The sequence below is a fragment of the Helianthus annuus genome, chromosome 11, assembly GCF_002127325.2.
Source record: "Helianthus annuus cultivar XRQ/B chromosome 11, HanXRQr2.0-SUNRISE, whole genome shotgun sequence".
NCBI lineage: Eukaryota > Viridiplantae > Streptophyta > Magnoliopsida > Asterales > Asteraceae > Helianthus > Helianthus annuus.
In genome coordinates this window covers 165,882,640-165,903,584 of record NC_035443.2, presented here as the reverse complement: position 1 = coordinate 165,903,584, position 20,945 = coordinate 165,882,640, and the positions used below count along the sequence as shown (strand labels likewise).

Here is a 20,945-nt window from a genome sequence, read left to right as displayed (position 1 = left end):
AAAGCTAAAAGCACTAAATTTTGAGCTAAAAGCACTAAATTTTTGCTGTTAGGTTCGTTAATTTCTTGGTGTTGTTCTTAGGTTTTAAATTTCGTTGTCATTTTAAGCTGAATAGGTATTATTATGTATATTTAATATCATCTGATTATTGCAGATGATGATGTTGTGTTTCATGTTGTAAAAACCAGGGAATTGTTCTATAATAGATTGCTTTGCCCGATTAGATTATGTGTTAAATTATAGTTCTTTAAGTCATTGTTTTGTTTTCTTGAATTCTATGTAATTTTGTAAAGAAGTACAATAACAAATAGTGGTTTTAACATCTGTTTGCATTTTGGTCAATAGTTAATGGAAACCCATGTTAGGTTGAACAGTGTTTTTAAGAGGAAAACAGTGTGAGAAGACAGTACATCTTATTAACTTAAACATCTGTTCAGGGTTAAACAGATGTTTGTCCTTTAACAGATGTTTGGCCTTTTATATCAGAGGTTTGGTCTTAAGCAGCTGTTTACCCATAAACAAATGTTTGACCTTAAACATATGTTTTGCCTTAAACAAATGTTTCACCTTCTATATCAGATATTTTTACTCAAACAGATGTTTGACCTGAAACAGATGTTTCGCCTTCTATATCAGATATTTTTACTTAAACATGTGTTTGACCTAAAACATATGTTTCTTCAATCTTTGTGTTAACCACTGACTAACCAAACATCAGTGTTTAAACAATTGTTGGGTATCCACTGATAGGAAAACATAGCCACTGCTCACTTTTTATTGTTAACATCTGTTGATATTGACCATCAGCGGTTTTCTGAAAAAACAGCCACTGCTCACTTTTTTATTGTTGACATCTATTGAGTTAGTGATAGATTGAAATTATCAAATAAAAACTATAATTACAATGAAATTACCATTTTAGCTAATCGTTACATTCCAATGAGGTAAGATTTCCTCCAACATTGTTTTCATCATACATTTAAAGTTAAATTAAAAAATAAAAAAAAAACTTTCTGACTATTTGTTGCAGATCAAATCAGTAATTAATGCTAATTTCTTGAGATTTGGACATTTAAAATATGCAAAATGTGAATTTCAAACTGACGGTTATTATCTCTTAATTAAAGTTAAAATAAAAATTAGAAAAGTCATCATGACAACTGCTTTCAAATCAGATCAGTAATTACTGATAATATCAGTAATTTTGAAATTCAAAATATGCAAAATGGTAATTTAAAATTGACCTTCTCTCTCTTTTTTTTCCTACTTTGCATATCAATTCTAATATTTAATATTTAATAGTTTAATAAAGCAAGATATAAGGATATACACTACTATCGATTCCCAATAAACATCAGTTCACAATAAATAAGATATAATTATCAGTTCCCACATTCAAAATTCAAACCGTGTATTTTAATCCTATAAATAAGATATAATTATCTGCTATCACATTCAAATCTCGCTCTCTCAAATGCATCTTTCTCGTGATTCAGCCGCTAATCTCTGATTACACTTCTTTGTTCGAATGTTTGTTGATTATGTTTACATGTTATCGTTCCAGTATCATTGTTCCAACATCGTAGTTTCAATGAAGCTTCCCATCACACATCAACCTTTCAATATCGATGTTGCAGTATCATTGTTGCAACATCGTGAAAAGTTGCGTTGTTTGGATTGGGATTTCTTGCGTCAGGTTTGTCATTGGGATTTCTTCTTTTATAGAAAGTATGGATAGATTCGTGCAATATCGTGAAAACTCAGATGTGCTACAACAGTTGAGAAGAGACCTTTGCATTTTAGGTTTGTTTCTTATTTGTGTTGTCAGTAATATAGAGTGAGGTGATAGAGACGTGCAGTTCATGGCGATGTTGAAGGACATACATCGAGAGGTTCAGCAATCGATGGAGTTGAAACTAAAGTTTCTTAATTCTTGCTGTTATTCTTAGATTTGAACTTATATCATGTAATTATTGGACTTTTAGTTTTAAGGTCATGAATAAATGAATAAATTTAATTTTATGAATCTATGTTGTGTTTTATTTTTACTTATTATTTAGTGTTTGAGAAAGATTTAGATTATGTTGATGTTGAATTGTATCTGAACATCTGTTTGGTAAGTCAACAGAGGTTTGATAGTGTCAATGAGTCCTCTCAAATGAATAGACGGACACTTGCTTCCTCTCAGAGGGTTATGTTGTGGTTATAATAGCTGATCATGCTAAGGACTGTTATAATTAACCACTGCTCCTTATAAAGACTGATGTTCTTAAAGACTGTTGAGGCCGAATCACTGTTGAAGACAAAGCCATGTTAAAGACAAGCACTTATGTACGTAAAGCCTCATCAACGAAAGGAAAACCACTGCTCAGTAGCAGCAGTGCTTCAGCATCTACAGCGGATTCAACTTTAGTATTTATGTATCAGTGTTTCTTTTGTAACAATGTTTAGTGTAGCAGTGGTTCGCTATATTTTATCTCTCGAGACAATCAAAGACGAACAACTGCCCAACAACAACAGTGGTTCAGCATCAACAACAGATATTCTACCTTTGTTTATGTTAACAATATTTATATGTAACAGTATTTATCACATCAGTGTTTTATACTATGTTAGATTGTTAGATTTCATATCACTGAGATGTATATATGTAACGGTATTTATCACATCACCCCACTGCTCCTTATAAAGACTGATCTACTTAAAGAGTGATGAGGGCGATCCACTGTTGAGGACAAAGCCCTGTTAAAGACAAGCACTTACGTACCTAAAGGCTGATCAACGAAAGGAAAGCCACTGCTCAGTAGCAGCAGTGCTTCAGCAACTACAGCGGATTCAACTTTAGTATTTATGTATCAGTGTTTCTTATGTAACAGTGTTTAGTGTAGCAGTGGTTCATATAATTTATCTCTCGAGATAAACCCTATACAAACTCAAAGACGAACAACTGCCCAACAACAAAAGTTGTTCAGCATCAACAGTAGATATTCTACCTTTGTTTATGTTAACAGTTTTTATATGTAACAGTATTTATCACATCAGTGTTTTATACTCTGTTAGATTGTTAGATTTCATATCACTGAGATGTTTATATGTAACGGTATTTATCACATCACCCCAGCATGCTAACTGATTATATGTAATACTTTATTTTAATAATCTCAACATGCATCTTAAAAATAGTTAAAATGAAAATTTTTCATGAATTATAAGCATTAAAATGTTTTCAGGCTATCCACTGATAACTTAAAGTCTCCCACTGTTTTCAATGTAATCATTGCAACCACTGATATTATTCCATCAGTGGCTTCATAAAACAATTGTGTTGCATTACTCATCAGGGGTTGGCTCGTGGACAGTTCATAGCCGTCAGATCTTTTGTAACCACTGCCACGTCAGCATTCACTTTTTCCCCTATAAAACCCTGATCAAAACCCCCAAACAGGGTTTTAACTGTCGAATCGAATTCAAAATTCCTTTTTCAAAGCAGTTATCCTCCATTTCTCTCAAAATTCCTCATCGTCCTTCTTCCTCAAATCGAAAAATCACGGTCTTCATCAGTTAAAAGGAAATCCAGTCAAAAGGCGATAGAAATTCGTTACAAAGCTCCCCATAACTACTTGGGTCTGTTGACAAAACCAAGTAACACTGAAACGTTCAATTCCGTCATAAATGCCCTTTCGTCTTCAAAGTACAAAACTTTGTTGACTTCTGATGCTCCGATTTACTTGGCAACCCATAGGGAATTTTGGAAAAATGCAAAAATTGAATCTCAAGATGAAACACCCATAGCCATCAATTCCTCGATAAAGGGTGTTGATGTTAAAATCACACCACAAACCATCTCTGAAGTGTTTGAACTCAATGATCTTCAAGGTAAAACTTCTTTCCCTAAAATAGAGTATCAAACAGATTTTTAAGAAAGAGAGTATGCAAAGCAAATGAAAAAAGACACTTTGCAAAAAGGCAGTTTTCTCCCTGCCCCAAGGTTTTTGTGTCATACCCTCTTAATTTGTGTTTCTAACAAGACCACTGTTTTCAATGAAATTCCATTACCTGGCATATGCTATCTTGCATGGGGAAAACCTTAACTATTCATAGGAGATCTTTGATGACTTGGTAAAAAATGTTAATAGAAAATCATTTTTACTATTTCCAAGGTTCCTAAGCTTTTATTTTCAAAAGAAATTTGGAAAGGATGATGCTCATGTACTCATCTAAGGTGAACCTTTTCAAATAAATGGCCTTACACCTGAAACATTTACAAGGCTATCAAAAGTGTCAAAAACACAAGCAGAGGCTCCTGAGCCGACTTTAGCAGCTACCACTGCTCCTCAGGCACTTGCTGCTGAGCCCACTGCTCAAGGTGATCACAGCAGCAAAACAACTGCTGTGAAACCCACACCTAAATCCACCAAAAGACCAAGACAAAAGAAAACACAAAAGCCCCTCAAACCTAAAACGAAGGCAACTCTGGAAGATGAGATCCCAGAGCAACTGCCAGTGAAAACACAAAAGTCACCAGAAACCACTGCCGCTACTTCCTCACAGCAGATGGTAGAAATATCTCAACCTGAGCCTCAAACTCCTCCTGCTTCTTTTCAAAAAGAACAGGTTGTAAGAATAGGGACATCAAATTATTTTGCTCTGGACTCACTTGAATCCATCATCCTCGGGTCAAATTCTCTTTCCACTCCCATACTCACTACCACAATTCCACCACAAACAAAACTTTTGTTGGATGCACTTGATATAACTCAGATAGCAATCAGTTCCTCTCAACCACCTATCACTGAGAGCATGCCACAGAAAGTGACTGAGTCTGAGATCCCTATCATTGCTAACCCACCAACAACACCTGAGGAGGTTACACTGCAGGATGTACAAGTACTTCCTGTCAGTAGTTCAAGTGAAGCAGCTACTACAAGTGTTGAACCCACTGGTTTACACTTGGACAGTAGTTTCATTAATCAGACTTCCTTGAAGGCAATTTCTTCTATGGGAACCTTTCTAAACACTGGTGTGTATCCTGTATTGACTGGTGAGGTTAGATTGGTAACCTCTGCTGAGGAAAGAAGTCCCCAGTTCCAAGAAAAAGGGGCATCAGGGGATGACTTTTGGGAAAGTCTCCCTCAGTCAACCACTGTTACAACCACCTCTGGTGGGAAATCATATTGATCCCATTAAATTGGGTGATGGTTTAATTTACCGAGAATTGACGGAGAGGGTTAACAAACTGGATACATCTGTTGCAGAAATCAAAACCATACTCCAACAGTTGTTACAAACACAACAGGCACCACCTGCTCCCACTGACCTTTGGGCATTATTTCAACCTCTGCTTCACCCACAACGAGCAAATGCTGATCAGCAACATGAAATTCAGCTTCAAAAGATCAGAAATATCATGGAAGCCAGGTTCAAAGACACCCAGGCAGATATAAAAGCCATGAAGGCTCACTTGCTGAACACCACTGGCACTACTCCTCCCTCTATCATCTTTGTGGACAACCCACCACCAAATGATGCCAAAAAGGCGGAGAAAATGAGGCAGTTGAAGAAAAAGGGATATGAAGATGGTGTGTACATTGCCCCAGATAATTCAAGTATGCTTGCACACATCCCTTTGCCAGATGGTTCCAAAAAGGTTGATGTAACCTTAAATGCCATTCCTGATGCAAAAGCAAGGGTGAAAAAGGATATGGAGGCAAAGGATAAAGGAAGGTTTGAACATGAGAAGAGAGTTTTTATGGAGATGAATGAACATGGTATTTCTAAGACAAAGGATCAAGAAAATCCTCAGCCCATAAGAAAGTCTACTAGAAAAGTCATACAACCCAAAACCACACCTCCCAAATCCACAAAACAAACTCCCAAACCTTCCAAAAGCTCCACACATCAATCTTCCAAACCAACAGATGTTAAAACACCTGTTGTATCAATAGTTGTTGCTACTTCAGTGGTTTCAACATCTGTTATCCAAACAACTGCGACCACTACCACTTCAACACACACTACATCCACTGCCTTATCACCATTACCAAAAATCACTTCACCATCACCAATACCACTTGCCAAAAGGCAGAAGACAACAGTTGACACATCATCTGTGGTAATGGCAACAGTGGTTGAAACACCAGTTGTTTCAACATCTGTTAGTCAGACACACACCATCACTACTCAAACACCACAAACAAAACCATCATCACAAAACTCACCACCTGCCTTAAAGCAAAAGACAACTGTTGATACATCAACAGTTGTAGTGACAACAGTGGTTGAGACACCAGTTGTTTCGACAACTGTTAGTCAATTACCTACCACTTCTAACAATCCTTCCGAAGCCATAATTCTTTTTGCTCCAAAACCTCAAACAGAAACACCTCCTCCTGAAAATGTGTATACTAGAAGAAAAAAGTTTCAAGTGCATGATTATGACATACCAGCACCTGATCCTGTTTCATCTGTACCTTACAAAATCACAAAACCTGAATCTTTCGTTCCAACAAAATTGGTCAATCCAATCAAAGATCCAATAGCTCTTCAAGGATATGACTCTGCAGATACTACCCCAGCAGCTGCCAGTTATCCACTGGAACTCCATGCAGTAAAGAATGAAATGAGGCAGTTCTACACAGTGGATGATCCTTCAAAAAGGAAATTCCCTTCTCTACTTGGTTTTAGAAATCCAGAAAACATATGGATGGATATCTAAAACTAAAAGCTAGACAAGCTGAAATAAGAGCTAGGCTGGAATGCCAAGGAGAAAATGACAATGTGGTTTCAAGTCATTATCAGTTTTTACTCACCAAAGTCAAGCTCGTGGAAGACTATGCTAGAGATTTGAGTAAAGAAATGTCAAATTTACCACCAGAACCTGGCCTGTAAAAAGATCTGAGAAAAGACTTTCTGGCACTAATCATGAGTGAGAAGTTCTACCCTGCCAAGGAAGAACAATTCCAAGATTGGCCACTTGTTGGTCTCAAGACGGAACTCAATAGAATTGAAAGAGTAAAAAGAGATCCAAGCATGAAAAGGTCAGCACCAAACTGGCGTAAATACAAAAAGGCTATTGATGATCTTACCTTGGAGTACAAAAGAAAGAAACAAGAGTTGGTTGATGCAAAGGTTGGAACTGCCAAGCCCATAGCAAAATGGACAAAGCAGTACACTGATGAAGCTTATGAAAGCCTGAGAAAAAGGAGAGAAACAGATCCTAGCCTTCCAAAGAAGCCTGATTACAAAACTGTTGACATGTCAAAGAAGCAGGTCCACAATTCTGTACCACTGTTCACATCATCAGATACCTCTGTCATTATGTTAAACCAAAGAAAGAGGCAAAAGCTGACTGATGCAGTAGAGAAAGAGTAAGAAGCTGTATATTTTAAAGAGGCTATCAAGATAATGGCACTTGAAGATGGCAGCTCAGCAAAGCTTCAACATACATTGGAATCCAAGCACTGATGAAGCATAAAAATTGAAGCTCAAACTACTGATGGGATCCAAGCATTGTTGAAGATCAAAGCATTGTCCATTAAGGTCTGATCACCCTTTGAAGATAGCACTGATGCTCAACATCAGTGCTTAGATTACAATAGTGGAATGAAGAATCAGTGTTTATGTATCAGTAGTTTGAATATAGTCAGTGTCTATTGTTATAGATTCAGTGTTTATGTTCAACATTTGATTTACTTTTGGTCAACATCTGTTTGAATTTTGGTCAACATCTTGTTTTGTAAAGAAGTACAAAAACAAACATTTTTACAAAATCCCAAATCAACCTAACATGTAAGTGCATTGAAGTAAAAGTGGAAATGATATTATTCATGTGGTCCTGTTGTACTTGTGTTTGACCTCTAATATACGTTCATGATCTAATCCGGTGATTTGAAGACAATTTTTGTTGAATCTAATGAGATGGTTGATGTAATGTGGTCGTATTAGTAACAAATAGTAATTAATATAACTAAGTTTCCCGAGCCCGGTAAGCAATCCCGGGTAAAAACCTAGTAATTTATAAAATAATGTTATTAGCCAAAGGAAAAATAATATAAAAATTGCTAGGTTATTTACGAAAAAATAATTAACCAAAAGGTGACGATTGTGACTACACAAGTCGAAAAATTGACATGTTTGGACCACTCATAGCATCGAATTTTCTCTTTTATTTAATTGTTCCCCTTTACATTGGTAGATATTACAGTTTTTATTCGAATATGGAATCTTGAGAACTGAGGTAGATATTACTTTTATGATTTTTTGTTGAAAGGTTTATTATATTCTGTCACTTTCAAAATGCTAAGTTATTTTTATTTAAATATTAAAGCCATCAATACACTTTTTAAGAATTTGTTATGTAAAATTAAAACGAGTTAAATTCGAGCTTAAAAACCCTTAATTTGAATGCATATCATATTTTATGATTTTGATATAATTTATAGTTATAATAACTTATAAGCAATTAAAATTTTATTAAGTTACTAGAACAAACTCAACTTGAAATCGTACGAGTCATTCACATGACATCCCAACTCGAGCATGTAATGATGCTTACCAATTCCTTAACGAGATGGGAGTTTTACCCAGAAGCACGATGATAGGATCGTTTGAGTCATGGAAACCTCACCATACATCTCATTTCCATGTTTAATCTTTCCATATAGGTTTTACAATTCTATAGGTATAGATCTTTCTTAGTAGCGTTGAAATCGCTTTCAGAATGAAATATTCGTTGAGACTCATGAAAATTCTATCATATAATTTCTTAAGAGATGAGCCATAACAATGTTTCGGGTCGTGGGAGTTCTTATATGATCTATATCACCCCCACTGATCGCTACAAATCTATAAGGTCTTGGAGTCAGAATATGAAACTTAGTTTTATTAAAATGTTATATAAAGTAATTCTTATTGTAAATGAAAATTATGAAAATTCTTATTGTAGATGAGCTAGTTTTTCTTTGTTTTATCATTGTACGGAGCGTACGAAGAATCCACAAACTGACGCGCGGTTTTTAGGATGAGAGTATATGCATCCGTTTATTACAAGTTTTTATAAATGCCGTTGTCATTGACTTGGACACTCCGTTGTAATCACTAAGGTAAGTTTCGATGCAAACCCTCTACATCTTGATCCTGAATACGCTGGATTTAGAGATTACTCGTTTGTAAGCCGGTTACTAGATTCGGTGTTCATCCAACCACTGGTTTAACTGCAACCCATTTGAATGGACGACTCTAAAACACGGTTTTTGCATCGTTGTCTTGTTTTTTTAAGCTAAAACGCGGCTATAGAGGATCAGAACCGCGACAGGCTTTAAAAGGGTTGAGCAAATTTCAACCCGCTTGATCCGTTTTAAGATCAAAATTATTACCTCTTTTATAGTTATTCTTAATAACAAGAAACACAAAATTCGAATCGATAATCATTGCCATTTGTTTTTTCGAATCTTGAACTAGTACCCTTTAATGAAAACTTTATTATGAAAAAAGCGTTGGAAGTGTGAACGCTATCGGGTACTTGGGTCGGGTCTCCACAATTTGGGTAAACAAAAAATGGAACCTGTTTGGCCCAATATCACCCAAGTTTACTCGAATCATACAGTTAGACCTTGTGGTGCACCACCTACACGTGCCTTAGGTTTAGCCTTTTCAACCACAATGGCCTGTGTGGTTAGAACCATTCCCGCAACCGAAGCCGCGTTTTGCAAACCGCATCGAGTCACCTTCGCGGGATCAATCACTCCAGACTCCACCAAATTCTCATATGTGTCGGTCATTGCATTATAACCCATGTCCCACTCACTCTCCTTCACCTTCTCGACCACCACTTCACCTTCAACTCCCGCATTTTGAGCTATTAGAGACGCCGGTGCCACCAGTGCCTGTAAAAAAACTGAATCAACTGGCTGACCAAAGTACCACACCGAAAAAACCAAGTAAAATATCATTTTCGTCCCTCAGGTTTGGCCAGTTTTGCGACTTTCGTCCAAAGGTTTCTTTTTCCGCATCTGAATCCAAAAGGTTTGAAATCTTGTCATTTTCATCCGGCTCGTTCACTCCATCCATTTTTTCTACATTAAGTCAGGGGTATTGTCGTCTTTTTTTCTGTTAAGGGTATTTTGAATATTTGTACATTATGTTAAATAAACATAAAGTGAAAAAGACCGAATTGCTCTTAATTTAACAAAAGAGACAGAAATACCCCTGACTTGACTTAATGGGAAAATGGATGGAGTTAACGAGCCGGATGAAAAGGGCAAGATTTCAAACCTTTTGGATCCAGATGCGGAAAAACAAACCTTTGGACGACAGTCGCAAAACTGGCCAAATCTCAGGGACGAAAATGACATTTTACTCTATAAACAATTATGGTGCATGACTTGCCTTTTGAATGATATCAGCACCTAACCTCTCGTCAGCATCCTCAAGCTTATCCTTAATAGCCGGAACGAGCATTGACAGATGAACAAACGCAGCACCACCGCCAGGAACTATACCTTCTTCTATAGCAGCAAACGTTGCGTTTTTAGCATCTTCAATACGTAGCTTACGGTCTTCTAACTCAGTTTCGGTTGCAGCGCCCACCTTTATAACAGCAATCCCGCCTGATAGTTTCGCGATTCTTTCCGCTAGCTTCTCAGTGTCGTACACCGAATCTGTCTCGGATAACTCCTTTTTTATCTGTGCAATCCGCGATTGTATCTCGTCCTTTGTTGCTGAGTCAGCGATGATGGTTGTGGAATCTTTGCTGACGGTGATCTTCCTTGCGGTACCGAGCTGCTCCACGGTGGCGTTTTCAACCCGCAGACCCATATCACTGGCTAGATACTCGGCTCCTATCATAACAGCAGAAAATTAATAAAAAAATAGGTCTGTAATTGAACCGAACGAACACGAACAAAGGCCTGTTTGTGTTCGTTCATTTAACTTTAATCGAACACGAACATATAATCGAACATATTTTTTTATTCATGTTCGTTTATTAAGAAAATGGGCATGTTCGTGCTCGTTTATGTTTGTTCATTTAAAACCTAACGAACAGTTCACGAACGTAAACGAACATAAGCAAAAATAATTTAACAATAAAGAACATTAATTATAAACTAAATATAAACGTACATAAAGCAATTTTTTAGATAAATTAGTGATTAATTACGATAAATTCCATTGGAAACCCCATTTTTATTACTAGAAAGCTCAATTACCAATTAGTTATGTTTATATAAGTAGTTAGAAAGCTCCTTTTATATTTTATATTTAATATTTATACAAAAACAACTACTTATGTATTTGAATTGAAACAAACACGAACGAACAAACATAAACAAATGTAAATAAACAAACATAAATGAACACCAAAAAACGAACATAAACAGACGTTCACGAACATAAATGAACGAACAAAACGTGTGTTCATGTCCGTTCGTTAATTAAATGAACAAAAAACTGTGGTCATGTTTGTTCGATTATTAAATAAACGAACTTCCCGACGAACAAGTTCACGAACAGTTCATGAACGTTAGGTTCGTTTACAGGCCTAAAATATTTCCTTGAAAAAAATAAACAGATGTACCTGTCACGATGGCAATATCTTGAAGCAAAGCCTTTCGCCTCTCACCGAAACCAGGTGCTTTAATGGCGGCAACGTTAATAATACCTCGAAGCTTGTTCACAACAAGAGTAGCCAACGCCTCACCGGTAATGTCCTCCGCAATAATCAGCAAAGGTGCTCTCAATTGAGCGGTTTGTTCCAATAAAGAAATTATATCCTTTATTGAAGATATTTTCTGGTCTGTAACTAGAACCCTCGCGTTCTCGAATTCAACCAGTAGTTTCTCGGGGTTGGTCACAAATTGCGGTGAGACGTATCCTCTATCAATCTGCAAAATCCAATCAAGAAATTATCAAAAAAATGCCATTTTCGTCCTTGAGGTTTGGCCAGTTTTGCGACTTTCGTCCAAAGGTTTGTTTTTCTGCATCTGGATCCAAAAGGTTTGAAATCTTGTCATTTTCATCCGGCTCGTTAACTCCATCCATTTTTCTTCGTTAAGTCAGGGGTATTTCCATCTTTTTTGTTACCTTAAAGGGCAATTTGTTCTTTTTCACTTTATATACGAAAATACCCCTGACTTAACGAAGAAAAACGGATGAAGTTCACGAGCCGGATGAAAAATGACAAGATTTCAAACCTTTAGGACCCAGATGCAGGAAAACAAATCTTTGGACGAAAGTCGCAAAACTGACCAAACCTCATGGACGAAAATGACATTTTACAGTCAAGTAAACAGAAAGAAGCGGTTAATTAGTTATACAAAATTACAAACCTCCATCCCTTCTTCAACATCAACAGTCGTCTCAAAAGACGATGATGACTCGATCGATAACACACCGTCTGGTCCGACCTTGTCGATAGCATCAGCAATCATGGTTCCGATGACATCATCATTTCCAGCAGAGATTGAAGCAATGGCTTTAAACAGAATTCAAGAATGCAATTTTGCAATCAGAATATGAGAAAATGTATCGCAAAACCGAGTAAAGAAATCGTGTCACCTTTGATATCATCACGGCCTTTGACGGGTCGGGCTCTCTTCTCCAGCTCCTCGACTAGACCCAATACCGTCTTGTCGATACCTTTCTTCAATGCCACTGGGTTAGCACCAGAGGTGACACTTAAGAGACCGAGTTTGATAATCTCGCGGGCAAGAACGGATGCGGTGGTTGTACCGTCACCAGCGGAGTCGTTGGTTCTACTTGCAACCTGTGTAATTTCATCCACCATTGTTAACCATGAGAAGTGTTAGTAGCGACAGGTTTCAACTATCGAAAGAGTAAAAGATCGTAAACCTCTCTGATAAGAGCAGCACCGGCATTTTCCATGGCATCGGGTAGTTCAATAGCTCTGGCGATTGTTACTCCATCGTTAACCACCTTCGGGAACCGTATTCATCCAAGACAACATTCCTTCCTGACCAATTCAAAATTTCAAATTAAGTCTATAACGAGCGTTCGGTGGGAAGTTTGTTTAAATTCTCTACTTCGATAAACAAACGAACATGAACAAATAAACTTGCTCATTATATCAAATGAACGAACATGAACACATGCCCCGTGCGTTCATTTCCGTTCCTGAGCGTTATGTTATGTTTTTTGTTTTATTTCATTTGTTTATGTTTGTTAATTCGTTTACACGTTTATTCGGTTAAATTTACTTATGAGTTATTAGTAATACTAATTGGTCCATCATTTATCAGCCCATCATCCCAGTTAGATATTAAAACCAAGCCTTGGGTAATCGGCTAACATACGAAAAAAAAAATATATGTTCATTTCCTTCGTTTGTGTTCATTTGCATTCATTTACGTGTGTTTATGCTCGTTCATTCACCTTCATTTATAATATTAACGAATGCATTCATTTTCTTAACAAACAAACATGAACAAGAAAATCCGTCCGTCTAAACCTCCGTGCTCGTTCCTTTTCTAAACCTAAATAAACGAACACAAACAATCCTCATCCATGTTCGTTCATTTCCTTTACAGGCCTATTTCGTAAACCTGGTAATGGTGCTCAAAATCACACAGTTCCAATTAGTTTTCAAACAGAATGATTGGTTCTGCCCTAACAAACTAACCACAGTTCTTATTGTGTTTCATTTTGACCAATGTTAATCAGTTTGGATAACAAGCTTAATCTTGTTGTGATTTATTTTTGCAATGATCGCCCGGCGCTAGTCGGGCGGTGCCGTACCAACTAGTGATTATTTGGGATTAACAGGATTGGAATTTTATATGTAAATTTTTAAACGTATATATATACAAAAGTTTATATACGCCCCGCTTGTGGTATGCGCATATATAGTGTATATATGTGTGGGCCCTCAGGGGCAAAAGTGAAAGTGCACTAATTTTAACGTTATTTTACTAATTTCGTGAAAATAACGTTAAAAGCAGAGGACGGATAATCATGCATCATGTGGTGGTGTTGATAGCCGAAAGACAAGGGGGTACATGCACTAATCGGCCTTTGTCCCAATTGCTGAGTGTTATGTGCCTTATATCCAAGGCTTGATGCAAAACTACTATCGAGTTAGAGGTCTCACTGGAAGCAGCCTCTCTATTCCTACGGGGTAGAAGTAAGGCTGTCTACATCTTACCCTCCTCAGACCGTACTTTAGCTTTGCGATTGGTGGAATTTACTGAGTATGATGATGATGATATACAAAAGTTTATATATCATTTTTCAAATACTTAAAATATTGTGACCATTTTTTACTTCCTTTGACCGATTATCAATTTTAGGTCACACTAAGGGGCTGTTTGGCAACTTCTGAATGGGTAAGTGCTGAACCAATAAGAGGTCTAAACCATTAAGTGTTGAACCAGTAAGAGGTCTAAGAGGTCTGAACCATTAAGAGCCGGTATAATGGTTAACCATTCAGAGGCAAATGTCTGACCAATTCAGATTAGAGGTCTTAACCATTCAGACTCTGTATAATGCTAAACCATTCAGACTCTGTATAATGCTTAACCATTCAGAGGTAAATGTCTGAACCATTCAGACATTTGCTCGCGAAACAAACAGTCTGAACCATTAAGTGTTGAACCAATAAGAGGTCTGAACCATTAATAGCTTCATTAAGAGGTAAACAAAAAGCCCCTAAGTGAGATATAATCACTAAACTACCGATACTGCCTCCATATGAAACTATCAATCATTAAACACTAATTCAAACCAACAACCTACCTAACAACCAAAAACAGAAAACCAAAACAATATACCTCTAGGACCAAGAGTAAGTCCAACAACATCAGCAAGTTTATCAATCCCAGCCTGCATAGCCGCTCTCGACCGCTGATCAAACGCAATATCCTTAGCGTTTGCACGTATCGCAAACCGCCGGTTCGATTGCCTCATCTTCTGAGCAATCTGCAACTGATCAATTTTTCTACTAGCACCATTCAAGTTGCCCTAACAACACATAAATCATCACCAAATAAAACAATTAATGAATTAATACTGCAACTGATCAATATTTTCCTACTAGCATCAATCAAGTTGCCCTAAAGGCAAAAACACACAAATTATAATTAAAATACATGATTAATAATATAATGGATGTACGGATTAGTGATTGAAGTGATGTGTAGTTTACCTGCTTAAGTGGATGGAGAAATGAAGGTGTGGATATTGAATTAGCAGACGCCATTGAAGATGATGAGAGGTTTGGTTGTGGACTGGAAAAAGGTAGGTAGTTAGGGTTTTGGGGTTTATTAGAGAAAGATGGAAGAACTAAGAATACGACGTAAAGTTTGTGATTATCGCAAAACTAGACTGTTACACCGGCTACGTCTTGGTTGTTTATAGCTTGGTTGTTTATAGCTGACGGCACATTACGTGCTGACGGTACATTATGTGACGCGTTAATCATATGAAAACGCGTGTTTTTGATGTATATGATCTAATTTAGTGTAACTTATTTATATAAGCATTGCGGTTACGGTGTACGATGATGGCATTAACGTGTGGTGTCTGCACACGACGCTACGCGTTTTTACCTTTGTTAGACACGTTCGTTCGTGAAACGTCATTTTACATAGAGAAAAAATAGTATGTCTCGGTCATTGCGGTGTAAAATCGTAAAAGTAATTTAGATAACAGTGTAAAGTTGTAAAACTAATTTAGGCATTGACGTGGTTAGCCCTAGATTGGGGTAACTTTGTAGAATAGTAATCAAGTTTTAAAAGTGTTCTAATTAGGTCACTCATGTTTCAAAAGTGTTCCAATCAGGTCACTCAACATTCATTTTTTTCATTAAAATTAAGAATTTTTTCATCCATTTCATAATTAACCATGGTGATGTGGATTTTTGTTTCTTTTTCCCTTTTATTTGATGCTAACTTCGAGTGATGACGTGAGTTGTAATTTTTTTTTTAATTTTAATGTAATTAAAGTGTTTTTATTTTTAATAAATATAACTTTATATATTAAAATAATCCGACCAAACATCTAATTCTTCATTTTTTTCTTGACACATAGAAAAAATGACATGACTCGATTTGAATGTTAAGTTATCTAATTGGGACAAAAACGATACGAGTGACCTAATTAGAACACTTTGAAAATTGGTTACTATTCTGTGACATATTCCCTAGATTAAAATAATATATTATTGTGTTGCACGTTACTATGTAAAGTCATAAAAGTAATTTAGAAAAAAGGAAGTGTCAATTTATTATGTAGAAAAGTTTGGAGGGTCAAAGTTGTCGATTAACAAAAGTTAGAAGTGAATGTGTAACTTACTTAAACATGATAAGGTGTAGTTGTAAAAGTCTGAGGGTGTGTTGGTCGTATGTTAAAAGTTTAGGGGTGTTTTGGTCCTATCTTGAAGGTTTGGGGGAGTTTTGGTTGGTGACAAAGCCACCGACCTTTTGTTTTAAGATGTATAATGTTACCATAGTTTAATGGTTATTGATTTTGGGAATGGCTCCCTTCAATTGTCATTCCTAAAATTGATCATTACAAGTTACGATTCAATTACCATTGAGCGTACATACACATGAAATAATTAGATTAGGATTAAGATAAACATATTTGGTTAGAGAGCAATGGTAAAAAGACCCTCTTTCAATTAATTAGGGGATTTTGATTGGTGAGGGGATAGTGGATGATAGTAGGATCATGGTCCACACCATATATGGTGGTGAATTAGGTTGACGGATGAAGGTAAAGTGATATGACGCTGACGTAAAGAGCGGAGGTGGTCAAAACCGGACAAAGGGATTCTTTTTACCATTGCTCTCTAACCAAATATGTTTATCTTAATCCTAATCTAGTTATTTCATGTGTATGTACGCTCGATGGTAATTGGATCGTAACTTGTAATGATCAATTTTAGGAATGACAAGTGAAGGGAGCCATTCCCATATTTGCTTTTGAACACCCCTCACCAATCAACATATAGGTACGAGTTCAACGAAACAAAGACTGACACCCTTAAGTCTTTGTCTTTCGGCCGGACCTATATGCTGCTCTTTGGCTAAAGAGCAGCACATAAGGAGGGTGTGGAAATAAGCCAAGGATGTGTGAATATCATGGTCCGCGTACATATTCCAACAATGGAAAATAAAACAAAATAGAAGCTTTCTATATAAAGAAGTAAAAGAAATTCTTGTGTGAAATCAACCTATGTCAATTTGACTATTGATGTTCCAAAACTTCAAATTTCACCTGCCGAAAGCATTTTTAATGCTATTTTAACATGGTTTTTAGTCAATATCAAATTGCCATTTCTTCCACATTCATACCTACCATTCCTCTTGACCATTTTCCTCTCTTTCTCTCTCTCTCTCTCTCATCCTCTCTCTATATATAGACACCCATATGCTAAAAAAGTGACATGAAAATACAAAGACATGGAAAATAAAAGCATACAATTTTCTTCAATCTTGATATCTCTAATTTTCATCATTTTGTGTGTACCTTCTGTTACATCTCAGGAAGTTGGTGAGTGCATATAATGCTTAAACTTAGTTCTATACATATGTTGTGTTACTAAAATAAAATATGTTGTAAATGGTGGTGCAGATGATGAACATGAGTTCACATACGATGTGAACAGTCCACTCGGGCCAGATCACTGGGGAGAGATCCACCCCGAGTGGAACATGTGTAATCAGGGAGACTTGCAATCTCCCATTGATCTCACACATAAACGCGTTCAAACAACTTCCAATCTTGGAAGGCTTGATAGAGATTATAAACCAGCAAACTCGACTCTTATTAATCGCGGACATGATATGATGGTAAGTACAAGTTATATAAATGTCTATTATATGTTGACATATACATGTAATTTCTTATTCTAATGATTATTTGTATGCGTAACTATAGTTGAAATGGATCGAGGGAGCAGGACATATTCGCATAAATGGAACTGATTATCGGCTTAACCAGCTTCACTGGCACACTCCAACCGAACATACCGTTAATGGTCGAAGATACAATCTTGAGTTGCATTTGGTTCATCAAAGTACGGATGGAAAAATTGCAGTGGTTGGAATCATGTACAAAATTGGTCGCCCTGATTCACTTTTATCATTGGTATGTATATATAGCATAAACTTTTATTTTGATTATTAGTAGTGTGATCTTATACTTATATTTTTTATTGGATTGGTTAATTAGAACATTTTGTACCAATTGGGGTGGTGGTCTATTGACAAAGGCAATGCCTTTAAACACCTTATGAGGGAGAGGTCTTGGGTTCGAGTCCCACAGAAGACAAGAGTAAAGAAATTTGTTGTTCAAAAAAAAATAGACCATTTTGCAACATATATTAGCTGTCAGGTAGGTATGGTAAAAGAACCCGAATCTAACGGATAAATCTGAAATTCAAAAATTTCGGGACGGGTAATAGAATAGGTATTCGTGATGGAACTAGTTTTAAAAGTTTTTATGGGTATGGTATTAAGTGATTTCCCACCCGATTACCCAAAACATACATACCTATTAGCAGACCCGCAAACATTTTCTTTTTATTTTTATTTCTATTTGTTCTTGGTAATTCATAATCTACTAATTCAATGATTTTTTGCATTTTTAACTCTAATGTATTTGGGCATCCTAACGGGTAATTTTAACACACTAATGGGTGTACTCGATATGCACATGATAATTACCCGAGACATACCATCCATGTATTGGGACATAGTTTTATAATCAATTGAGCATGGCACTGAAGTTACCAATACCCATCCTATTTTCATCCTACCAACAAGTGTTTTTTTAACACGAATTGATACCAATCATTTTAATTTTTCCCCTCAAATTTACACACGATATGTTTATTTGAAATGACAATCTCCATGTTTATGTATTTGATATGTGATCAGATGGAACCATATTTTAAAGCGTTGGCATCCACAGAAGGGGTTGAAATGAACGTCGGGATAATCAATCCACGAGATATAAAAATTGGTAGCAGAAAATACTATCGATATATTGGGTCACTTACTACTCCCCCGTGCCACCAAAATGTTATATGGACAATTGTTAAAAAGGTATGAGCTAATAATTAATTTAACTATTCCACTTTATACTAGTTTAAATACAATTTTATCATATGCCATAAGCAACTTAATTACTATAAAATCACAATAATGAATAACTTTTTGCTTCAATTATACGTATATAAGACTATGTGTTGTGGGTTAAATAAAAAGTTGTTAACGGAGTCACGTCACCTGTTAACAGGCGGAACACCGTGCCTTTTCGTTAACGGGGTTAGTTAATGGGAATTTCGTTAACACATTGGCGATGTTAATGAAAGAAGTTGGGGAGGATGGTGTTGCCTATGGATGTGGGAACTAATCACATACCGCCTTCATTTTCTTTTTTTTTAGTTAATGATGTTGGGTGTTAGTTAACACACAACATACTGTTACACGAGAATTTAGTTAATTTGTGACATAACGATTTAACAAAATAGTCCGACATCAACCATTACCGATGGTTTAAGCATATTTTTTGAAATTTACAAAGTTGACCACATTTACTTCTTTCTATTAACACGTGATTCTCTAATCAGATGCTTACTTTATGTACCTATTTTATTTTATTGTAAATGATTGTAAATTTCATGATATATTCGTACACCAATATCAAAATGGACACAAAAATTGTCATCATATTTTATTACTTTTAATTTAAAAGTTGTATTATATTAACACTCTCGTATATATGAATGAGTTATTCTTTTCGATGTTTTACTGTTTTGAAACATGTCAGATAAGAACGGTTACTCGAGAACAATTGCATGCAATACGTGAAGTTGTCCATGATGTAAGTTTCTATATTATATGGCATTAATTTAAATTTGGTTATATATTCAACATAACTTTATGACATTATTTATGTATTAGTTTTGGCCTACGTTTTTATAGAACGCTGAGGCAAATGCAAGACCAGTTCAACCTCTAAACAACCGTTGGATAAAGCTTTATAGACCAGACGACCATCTAAATAAGTAAATGTTTACACCAATTTTGTTTTTAACTATGATTTAATTTATTGGGTATGAATATATTTATGTACAAATAAGAGTTATTTCGTATGCAAATTGTTTGAAACATGTTATTGTTTTTCATGAGAGGATAAAATACACTGTTTGGTTTGCAATATTTCAATACGACAATTTCAAGATAAGAAAAGCAAAAGCTAGCCAATATTTTAACTTAAAATGATGAAAAACCATGTAGGTTTTTTATATTGATTGATAATTACAATAAAAACAGTGTTAGATAGATAATATATATTTCAATAGTTACATAATATGAGTTAAGTTCATGTACAAACAGTCTTATGATACAAAACGTACGAAAGACTTGAAAAAAAAACGCGATGACATTTTTGTAATTATTTGCTTGTAGGGTAATTATCAAAATTACTCTACAAATGATCTTGTAGGGTAATTTTGTAAAATGTTCTTGTAGGGTAATTTTATAAAATGTTCTTGTAGGGTAATTTTGATCTTGTAGGGTAATTTTGTAAAATGTTCTTGTAGGATAATTTTGAAACTTGCAGAGTAATTTTGATACACTTGTAGAGTAATTATGATACTCTACAAGATTACACTTGTAGGGTAATTTTGTAAAATGTTCATGTATGGTAATTTTGAAACTTACAGAGTAATTTTGTTATACTTATAGAGTAATTATGATACTCTACAAAATTACCCTACAAGTAGGGATAGCAATCAAACCCGAACCCGATGGGTAAACCCGAAACCCGACACATTTGGGACGGGTTTGGGGTCGGTTAATCGGGTTTGGGAATAGTTTTTATTTTTTCGCGGGTTTGGGATGGATTTGGGATTTAGTGATATACCCGTTTACCCGACCCAATTACCCGATTGTATACCCGATATAATTTCTTTTATATTA

At 35.8% G+C, this 20,945-nt stretch overlaps 1 protein-coding gene and 1 pseudogene across 2 annotated transcripts; one reads left to right on the top strand and one right to left on the bottom strand.

Annotated features, from left to right (window-relative positions):
• Positions 1-9,405: 9,405 nt before the first annotated feature.
• LOC110890972 lies at positions 9,406-15,317 on the bottom strand (annotated as a pseudogene).
• A 2,044-nt stretch (positions 15,318-17,361) lies between these two features.
• On the top strand, positions 17,362-20,181 carry LOC110890973 (alpha carbonic anhydrase 7). 2 transcript variants are annotated; one of them, XM_022138628.2, is made up of 6 exons: positions 17,362-17,508; positions 17,590-17,807; positions 17,896-18,105; positions 18,897-19,064; positions 19,792-19,845; positions 19,947-20,181. In XM_022138628.2, the coding sequence occupies exons 1-6, from the start codon at positions 17,418-17,420 to the stop codon at positions 20,031-20,033; spliced, it is 828 nt and encodes a 275-aa protein (XP_021994320.1). In that variant the 5' UTR covers positions 17,362-17,417; the 3' UTR covers positions 20,034-20,181. The 2 variants fall into 2 exon arrangements, with proteins under 2 accessions (XP_021994320.1, XP_021994321.1); XM_022138629.2 differs by having other exon boundaries at positions 19,926-20,043.
• The last annotated feature ends 764 nt before the right edge of the window (positions 20,182-20,945 follow it).

What these genes read in the sequence shown, in the direction of transcription:
- LOC110890973 (XM_022138628.2), top strand. Translation starts at nt 17,418, where the DNA reads ATGGAAAATAAAAGCATACAATTTTCTTCAATCTTGATATCTCTAATT. An exon ending in TATGGACAATTGTTAAAAAG is followed by an intron (nt 19,065 to 19,791) that starts GTATGAGCTAAT and finishes GAAACATGTCAG; the next exon opens with ATAAGAACGGTTACTCGAGA. An exon ending in TACGTGAAGTTGTCCATGAT is followed by an intron (nt 19,846 to 19,946) that starts GTAAGTTTCTAT and finishes ACGTTTTTATAG; the next exon opens with AACGCTGAGGCAAATGCAAG.